This window comes from Oryza brachyantha, chromosome 3 (genome assembly GCF_000231095.2).
Source record: "Oryza brachyantha chromosome 3, ObraRS2, whole genome shotgun sequence".
Taxonomy (NCBI): domain Eukaryota; kingdom Viridiplantae; phylum Streptophyta; class Magnoliopsida; order Poales; family Poaceae; genus Oryza; species Oryza brachyantha.
Window position 1 is genome coordinate 7,575,507 of NC_023165.2, and position 10,039 is coordinate 7,585,545.

The 10,039-nt window shown below is 40.3% G+C and overlaps 1 protein-coding gene across 3 annotated transcripts; it reads right to left on the reverse strand.

Moving 5' to 3' along the window:
* Positions 1-1,484: 1,484 nt before the first annotated feature.
* On the reverse strand, positions 1,485-6,170 carry LOC102705417 (protein DA1-related 2). Of its 3 annotated transcripts, none has more exons than XM_015834696.2 (13): positions 5,972-6,170; positions 5,007-5,197; positions 4,463-4,596; positions 4,225-4,306; positions 3,998-4,124; positions 3,791-3,911; positions 3,616-3,699; positions 3,380-3,499; positions 3,019-3,231; positions 2,787-2,849; positions 2,379-2,494; positions 2,213-2,271; positions 1,485-2,095 (listed from the first exon to the last, which is right to left on the reverse strand). In XM_015834696.2, the coding sequence occupies exons 2-13, from the start codon at positions 5,071-5,073 to the stop codon at positions 1,758-1,760; spliced, it is 1,524 nt and encodes a 507-aa protein (XP_015690182.1). In that variant the 5' UTR covers positions 5,074-5,197; positions 5,972-6,170; the 3' UTR covers positions 1,485-1,757. The 3 variants fall into 3 exon arrangements, with proteins under 3 accessions (XP_015690182.1, XP_015690181.1, XP_006649818.2); XM_015834695.2 differs by having other exon boundaries at positions 4,225-4,309; XM_006649755.3 differs by lacking the exon at positions 5,007-5,197 and having other exon boundaries at positions 4,225-4,309; positions 5,972-6,169.
* Positions 6,171-10,039: the final 3,869 nt, after the last annotated feature.

The window sequence follows — 10,039 nt, forward strand, 5'->3', positions numbered from 1 at the left end:
GAGGTCGTAATTTGCAAGTGAGTTTGGCAACATTATTGTGAATAGCCTTGTCATTCAAATATCCTGGTAGCAATCAAGGAACGTTGCATCTGAATTTATTGGATGATCGTTTGTTAGTGCGGCCTCATCTTAGATGCTAGCATTTGATAAAAGTATATTTAATCGAATATTCTAATTGTTCAACTTCTTGACAAACATTTGAACTTATAACGCAAATGAGCTATATCAAATGCTCAATGAAGTTCAGGTGTTTGTGGACCGACAAGCATTTGAACTTATAACGCAAATGAGCCATCTCAAATGCTCAGTGCTGCTAAACTTCGTTGTGGAGCGATGCATGTTGCAGGGCCATGATGTCGGCATCAGTGCAAGTGCATAACTTGATTGTGAGAACAGTAGCTGACAAGCAGCTGATGGCGAGGTTGCCTATTCTAATACCTTCACCTGGTTCATGAGAAGGTAACTGCTTATGCTATGTTTGGGTAATTTTTACTAGAAGCTCGAAAACCTCTTATCTGGATTTCCTCAAATATATTAGCCATCATCTTTTCGTTTATACTTATAAGCTAAAATTTAATTTTAAAATTTTTAGTTGATTTTAAGTTTTTTAATTGTAATTTATTTTTCACCATTTGATTTTAGATAACTAATAACACATATATAAAATTTGTCCACTAAATTATTTTTAATCATTAATAAGTTATTTCACTTATGCTTAATTGAGTGAAACAATCATGTTGTGTACTCCTTCTGTTCCAAAATAGGAATTTCAAGCAGAAATTAAGGTTGGTAAGAAAAACTAGATGCTCACTAGAAATTAAGGCTGGGAAGAAAAACTATAATGCTTCCTAATAAATAAGGAATGAATGGATATAAAATGGTACGCGGGGTTAAAATGCGAAGAATTTTAAATGAGAATTGATTAATGCATAAATAGTGTAATTTGTACTAGAAATACTTATATTATGGTACAATATTTAAATTCTAGAAATTTTAATATTATGATATTGTGGTATATTATTTAAATTATACAAACATTTACATTTTGAACAGAAGAGTACATAATTTGGTTCCGCTACTTTGCACTTCGCTTGAGATTTGGCCGCTAATAATAGCAAAGCCGTTGATCCTTGGTGATGGATAGGAAACAGGTTACTGAAGACTGTTTAACATACTTCAGATTCGAGGGTCATTTCCCATCGTTTCTAGATACTTGTTACTGTTTCAACTTTATCATTAATAATTTTTAAATGGTTATACTACAATAAATGAATACTTTGGATGCAACACTTTGATTCTCTTTTTGCAAGAAGGACAAATTGTCAGGTATATGAATACTACGAATCGGTGATAAGTGTTTGAGAGCGGAGGAATTGCTTATGACAATATTTCTCTTCTCGCTGAATTTTGACTTGCAAGATACTCTTGGTCGTATGCAGTAATGCAGACCAATCATAAACATTTAGTACATTATACACATAGACATATATGAATATTTCACTAGATTATCATGGGTATTACATTAGTGTTTCTTAGGCCACCTTATTACACTGCAACCTCAGCTCCTGTTAATTTGAGCAAATCCAATTCCTTTACTGATTTACTCTGATAGGACCCCTCTGAAAACTCAAGGTCACCCAAATCCGAATCGCTCCATAAGCATAACCCACATTATCTCCACAACTATGTGTGTAATTGTATATGATATTTGTATTTCTGCATCCAGCATGGACATGGACAGACAGTGCTTTCTTGTATCACACAGGAAAGCCTCCGGTTAGCCGTATATGGTTCAGTGTTTGACGAAGGCCATACTTGTTCACAGCTGCGTAGGCAGCTCTGAAACCATCACCGTATGCTGTTGATGTGTCGTTGGCAATCTGATGCAGGAAGAACTCTCCTAGCTTCTTCTCGGTGTGTGAGATTCCACCCTTCTTGGACGGTGGTGGTCGATAGGAAGACGACGAAGATGAAGCATAAGATGTTGAAGGTTGTCCATATCTTGAAGTAGCAGGAAGGATCTCTGACTCCAGCCACAGGTAAGACATGACCTGGCATATTCCTTCCTCGATATCTGCCTTTAGGTTCCGGTAACCTGTAGGTTCCATTGTCAGACAGGGTCCAAAAATATAATGTTCAGATCATATTTCAGAAGATGATACATTTTTTTCGAGGAACTCAGAAGATGATAAATGGATGTTCAGATAATTACCTTTGAGGCGCAACCACCCGTGCATCAATTCATGGGCAAGAATGGAGCCCGTTAGCAGCCTGCCATTGCATGGGATTTTTACGGTTTTACACAAATTATACACGAATTGCATCACTTAATTGACATCGAAATGGAAACACTGTGGCCCAGTGAAGAATGCACTGACCTGGGGAGGCCAAACAAGACAAGAATTGCAGTGACTTCGCATCTCCTAGTTAGCTTTTGCGGTTGGGTTCTCATATCCAGTAAGCGATTTGCACCAATTCTGGGCCTTCTAAGTATCTGTAGAAAATCAAATAAAAAGGAACTACGTCAATGATTTCATTTCGCTAACCTGCTACTCAGTGACAGTGTGGATGCAGATCTGATAGCAACTACTCTCTCTAGTTTACTGCAACTAGATCACTGAGCAGAGAATCTCATCAAATGATCAGTACTGATCAGAGATTCTCGTCATTTGATCAGAACGATGTTGATTTCATATTACCACTTGTTCATCAATGATTTGACAGTTATTCACTAGAGAAATGGTAACATCATAAAAACTGTTTAGGTTGACATGCATTCTACTTACACTGGTCACAGTCTGCTCCTCTGACAGACAAAGGCCTCTTGTTTCAGGCATATGGTGCGGTCCCTGCAGAAATACAGATGCAGTGATCAATAACACATATCACATTTAACGTTTAGCACAAAATTTGGTAAAACTTCAAGTTTGATAAAAAATTATACTAAACGTCAAATATTTATGACCAGAAGGAGTAATACATTATGCATTACAGAACAAGCAGATGTAAAGAACCCACTTTGCATTCTCCTTCCATAGCTTCATTAAGGGCTTGACGTTCAACCAAGAGCATGGGTATCTGCTGGTCTAGTTTCATGTTCATCCCTTCGTAGTAGTCTCTGATGGAATGGTACAGGGGTTGGCATTCACCGGTGTCCATAACTGCAGAATCCAGGCATTCCATGCACAAACTGCGTCCATCCCCTAACGGCATATACTTTGTGTTCCTTGGCTGCGGATTAACGAAATGTATCATGTTTGAAACATTGTACAACTGTAATTTATAGAGATGATAACCGCTTTATGGCTATCTTGGCCAAAAACAGGCAAACTATTTAACAGTTTCAATGAGTACTTGTAAGCATGAAATAAATATGTACCTCCATTTTCTCACAGCTACAGCAACGAGGTGTTCTATCATGCTCATGTAAAGGACAATACTTCTGTCCCCAAAATGGATGGGCTCTGTACTCTATCAGGCCAGTCCTGTTGGTTGGAATCTGCCAAAAAAATAAACATAGATAGGGTTTCTTTCAGTGCTGTTCCATCGGCATTCTAATCCAAACATCATTCTAGCACACCTACAAAGAGTTCGTTTACAAAGTGAAGTTCTTACAAATTGAAGGCAGACATCACACTTTGGGTGATGCAGCTCCTTGTAGCACAGCTTGTGGTATGGATCTGCACCTAGCAAGGTGAACTGGGAAAAAGGAAGATAAATTATGACTTCCTGAGGACAGAGACCTGAACACACCTTCAGACTTTCATGAAAGAATTGCAGGATGTTTTACCTCCGTCTCACGGATAGGGTGGTGACAGGAAGAACAACGGAAGCACTGAGGATGCCAGTACATTCCCATGCAGCTCAAGTAATGGCCATGTCCTATCTCATGCTTGCAACCCCCACAGACCCTGAAAGATACATATTGCTTATTTACATACCAGCTATTTCAGTGCTTTGGAGACAACAGACAGGGTAATAAACGCAGGCTGCTAACCTGTATCCTCTCGCCCTGGCCTGAGAGGTTGCATAAGGATTGTAAGGCTGGCAAGGATTCATATTCAGACTGTCCTGTATTGCTCTAGCAAGTTCTTCATCGTTCGCTCCCTTGTCATGGTTTTTCTCTAAAAGGAATTTGCATCAATGGTGCTTAATCAGAAGATAGATTAAAAAGGTGTGATCAATAATATCACAAACTTTCACGTATATGAAAGATATATGTACCTTTTGTGTTCTTGGCATCCTCGGCAAGAGCCAGTGCAAGTGCATGATCCATTGCTTCATTGTTTTGTCTAGGTGGATCTTCCTTCTAGAAATTAACAAAGAAAGGTTCAAGAACACTTAATTCCCTAATAGTACTACACCACCTTAATCTAAGTGATTAAGGAAGGAGAATTGGATAGTGGGAAAAAAGAACCAAATAAAAAAAATGTCAGATTGCAGAGGGATGGAGGAACAGCACCTTTGGTCTAACTGGTTCTTCCCAGAGAGTGGTCTCTTCTCCTGCCGTCACCCGAGGGCGCCGTCGGTTGGGCTCGCCGTCCTTCGGCCCCTTCAGGAAAGCGCAGAGCCACTTCATGAAGCTGGATCTTCTCTCTGCAATGCAGAAAAATATTGAAATCAGACAAGTTCAGGCACCACAAAGAAGGCTCCCACACATGGTTAGAACTGAAATGTGGAGAGCAACATCCCACCTAACACTTCCTGCCCGTTGAAAGCAGGCATGGAAATTGATGTGTTTATAACACTTAGATTGTCTTCATATGCTTGGATACTAATTTTAAATGTAAGTTGATTAGTTGATTGCCTCTCAACGACATACTTTAGCTAGTTCTTGCTTTGATCAGACAGTCACAACTGTACATTAAAAAAATGCTAGTAATTGTGTCATGTACAGCTAAACTAAACAGAGACTAATCAAAAGAGCTCTATATTTTTACTTAAATTTTTGTTTGGATGAGCCTCTTAATTGGACAATCATCAGAAATAAAGGCAGATGCTTGTACCTGCATTGAACATGATCAAGAAACACAGGGACAAAACACCACACGAGATTGCTTGGGCTGCTAACATGTGACCCTCTACACCGTGCTAATCACAGTGTTATCTTCCTCTTTTTTTTTCAATTCTACCTCCGATTGACAGGGCACGCAGGCGCAGTCAGGGTCAGTCAGTCCTGGTTGCCCTCAAATTTATCCTGGATTATAAGAGTCAGTTTCAGTCTCCCTTAATTTCCCTCCTCTGAATTAACACAGTAGTATGATGTATGCATGACAGTTAGGAATGTTCATCTGATGTGGTTGCACGGATGATGTTAGGATCAAGCAGCTAAGGTCACGATTGCAAAAGCTAGACCAATAATATGGAGCTGTACCATCACCATTTGCGCCACGCTCACGCCATGAATCAGAATGTGACAGCCTAATGGCAACACGAACTAATCTTTCAGAGAGAATGGACATGATGTGGCGAGTCTAATGGATAGCAGCCTCATGTAGTCATGTGTAAAGAAGTGCCTAAAAAATCGGCTAGTTTGCCATGGATGTTGACACATCGATCGATTGGAATGCCAAAAATTTTCCCTGAAAGGGATAAACTTGGATCTATTTTCGTGTTCCCCCGAGTGGCATCCATAGGATAGCTAAAAGCTCATTTTGCCTTTTCCGAAAATCAACTTCGTTTCAGTCTATCTTACGGTAATTGCACTGCCGACAGTTTAGTCTGCCTTCTTTGAAGTTCAACCAAGGCACCACATATATTGAAGAAGGCAGCAAATAAAAAGGTAAAATCTTGGTTAGACAAGAGACAACGACAAGCTACTGGTGCCATGAAAACAATAGCATCTGTTGCTGAAAGTACGTGAAACAGCCATATGTCCAACATGAACAAGAGCGTCAAGAAGTACGAGGATACGATGGCAACGGCTGGATATGAGAAAAGAAATAAGAGCAAACTTTGAGAGAAAAATTACCGTGACTGCACTGATCACAAGATCGAGAGTAGGCCATGCACCCAAGAACCGCTGCTGCAACGTCACCAATACAGCATATATATACACACAGAGAGAGAAGCGAGAGAGAGAGAGAGAGATGGCAAAACACTTCAACCAGAGAAGACAGGGAGCTCTACAAGGTCAAGTATGGCGATCGCGATGTCTACGATGAGCAGAGGAGGAGGAAGAAGGCAGGAGCTGCAATGGACGGAGGAGGGGGAGGAGAGGAGAGGGGGGGGGGGGGGGGGGTTCTTAGAGAATAAAGCGTCGTGGTCGCAAGGAGGAGTTGGCCGCGACAGAAAGGAAAGGATTGAGGGTGAAGCGAAGCGCGGGGCGGGGCGGCCGCCCGCCCACAACGCACGGCATCTCGCCTGCCTCGCCTTCGCCTCCTCCTCCTCCGTGAAAAAGCAAACGATCTCTCCGACTCCTCCCACCGGTTAACTCGATCGTATTAGCGTCTTCATTAGCGGGAAAAAAAAAGAGAAAGATATACTAAAATTCGTCTCTCTCGCCGTGCCGCCAGAAGCTAGTTGATGGCGCATTAGTGGCAGATGCACGGGGAGAATATTTTCGGTTCTGTGTTAACGGCGAGAGGGGAAAAGAAAAGAGATTCGTTGTGTCAACGGGAATGTATGCCTCCCCATTTGCACGCTTTTTTGTTCTGCTCTTTTTTTTCGATGGTTTTTTTTCTTCTCCCTTCGTTTTTGTGCTCTCTGAGACGCTGATGCTACGCGGAAACGGGAGGAGAGCGGCGGCGGCGGCGCTGGGAGCGAAGCGGGAAGAGTACGCTTGCCCTGAAAATTTTCCCGTCCCTTTCTCGGATAGGAAAAGGGGAAAAAAAAGGGGGGACGCGACCCTGAAAGCTGTCGCCACCGCGCGCACGTGAGGGTGTACAGTCTATTTTTCGGTTGTTCAGGGGCACGAGGTGTGGCGAGACCCCGGGTCGTGGTTTCGAGCTCCAGCTTACGATGGAGGAAAACATGGCTTTGCAGATGTCAGAGTGGTGTGTAGAAACCATGGATGGCTAGGGAGAAGATACAAGAAAGCGTGATTCATCGATACAGCATGCCAATGACGAGGAAGGTGTCGACTGTTGCCGACGAGGCACTCCGGCAACATTAGCCGGATCTTGCCAATTCTGGTTGTCTCGTTGCCAGATCCGAACCGACACCGAGCTCCCACATCGGTCGCAGAGCTCGAGATGGAGATGAGGGAAATGCGAGGTCGGTAATTAGGGATGAGAGTATAATGGGGATATGAAATCCACGATGGAGGTGGGAAGAATGAGAAAGTGATTTTGGTGGTGGCACACCCAAAGCCATCATGCAATGAGAACACGATAGTTTTGGTGGTGGTTTCAACTGATTTTGCATGTTAAAACTAATAGTTGCGACCATAATGTATTATTACTCATGTCCTAATAATTCACTAGTTGAGAACAGGATGTATTACTCATGCGGTCATGCCCTAATGGTGTCTCGCCTCGCCCGAAACATAGACGAGGCGCCTCAGTGTTTGCTAGTGGACTAACTATGGCTTGCTTCCCGACCCTCACACTGTGCACCACCGATGATTGACCAAATATAACGTATGCAGATAGTTTGCTGACAAGGAAGATGCACATTTTTGTTGAGGTTGAAACGTAGTACGTAGTGTTAACAAATGCTCATGTTGCTACTTGTTAGCCTGTAAGAATATCGTCATGTTTGTGCATTAGTTTCCACTTATATCATTTGTGAACGCTAATTTCATATCATCGTTCTAACCTTGTAGGAGTAACAATTATTATGGTGATAGTTTTATCATGTGCCAAAAAAATAATATAACTGTAAGTATTGATCTAGACTGTTTTGAGGGTCAATAGTTTGCCTTATATCCACTTCACTATAGATTCTCTGGACCTTCAATTCATAGTTTGTTATTTGATACCGTTTTTTTAAAGTCATATCGACATATTTGGTATTGGGATGTTTGTCTCTTATTAGATTACTTACAAAAATACTCGTGCGTTACAACATGAAAAACATTGAACAGAAGAAAAGAAGATTCGTCCAAAATAATAGATTCAGCTTGAAGCAACTTATGATTAGTCCAATATTGTGGCTTATAACCCGTGTATTGCAATGACAAAAACATTGAACTGAAGAAATAATTTTACAAGTGATAAAATTTATTATTTTTACTTTTAGCGTTAAAACAATCAAGAAAACATATAAACAAAATTTATGCGGATTGAAATTATTAAAAACATTTTTTATTAAAATTTAATCAGCCACGTACGTGTCCACGTGGAGGACGCGTCGCTGCATGTCTCGATCATGCTGAACTCGTTCATGAAGAGCAGGGCGAGCGGGTCGGTGTCATGCGCCATGCTAAAGAACTCCACCGGCGTGTTGGCTCCCAAACGCTTATAGAAGTTATAGTGTAGTTTCTCGTTGTTTATATCCCAGTGCACGAACTTGCCGGTGGTAGTGGTACTATTATTAGAGGACTTTGCTTGCAAGGGCATTGGCCCAATGCTGCGACTGTGGCTAGGGCATCGTTGGCCTTGGCAGTCACAGCCTAGTGTACGGAAGCTCGTAGTCACAAGACGAAACAATGTGGTTGGCCTAGGAAGGAAGCGCGTGGCCCAGACAATCACAACGATGGTGACGATGCAGACTAGGCCCAAGGCGCATGACATACCAAGAAACACTTCGTATTTATTGAGTAATATATATAGACATAAACTATGGTGATTCTATGGAGATATTCTTGTAATGATTTGTTTATTAAAAAGTAACTTTTAAAACACTTGTTATCAACGGAGGAGTGTTCATGGCATCCTCATCCATCTCTCTACCTATTTCTTTCAGCAACAACATCCAAATAGTTTCCCCGTCCATCTTACAAAAAGTGCATTTTACCCCCTATGTGAGTGGAAAAGTGATGCTCTTTCATTTCACAATATAAGATTTTTCAACATTGCTTAGATTAATACAGATGTTAATGAATTTTATACACATATACAATATATATTATCAATGAATGAATCGAGACATGCCTGCAAAATAAACAATATGAAATGGAGAAAGTATCACCAATTGAAATCTACAATGCTTGAACTGTTGATAATGTGACCAGGAAATACCTTGACCTGACTAGAAAAGTACCAACAATTGCCCAAAATTTGGAGTTCTTATAAATGATGAGAAGATTTAAGGTGAAATAGCAATCGACAGTTACAAGATACCGATACAATATAGATGAATGGAAATTAGAGTATGAATTTAGAAAGGTGCATGGAGCATGCAGAGCAATAGGGAGTCATTTTGGATAGTAGAACCCTAGAAATAGAGAGATGGAGGGAGATGCTCTCACGGCTGAAATGCATGTTTTCAACCGTGTTTGACAAAGTGAGATTTACTCTCCAATTCAGAACTTACACTCTAGACAATTGCTAGGGATGAATACGGATCAACCAACGAGTAATTTAGGACCACAACTCTAGTTTATTTTTAAAGAAAAAATTAGTTTATTTTAGTGAATTAGAACCAATCTCGGTACACATACTCATCGATCCATTTTAAGAGTCATCATCGAAGAATATCCTCCCTCTGGAGTTCTGGTTTCAAATACCTTTCACTAGCACCGTTCACCTTTTAACCTTGACTGCTTGACTTTTTTCTTTAAAAAGTTATATATACTTAAAAATATAAAAAAAATGGTGGTTAAGAAAAAAAACTTAGAGTGGGTATCTCTAAATACTTATTAGTATTGGAGTCATCAAATTTTACATCACAAAATATAGTCCATCTTATTACTTTCTCAAAGACCATAAAAATGCTCAAACATATTTTCTCTGTATTTTAATATATGACGCCATTGATTTTCTATGGTATGTTTGACCATTCATATTATCAAAAAAAATGTGCAAACATGTAAAAGTTCAAGTTATGATTAAGATCATTTGGTAATAATTCCAATCACAGCAAAATAAATTGCATATGTTTTTTTAATAAAACGAACAGTTAAACATATGACAAAAAATCAACGAAGTTATTTAAT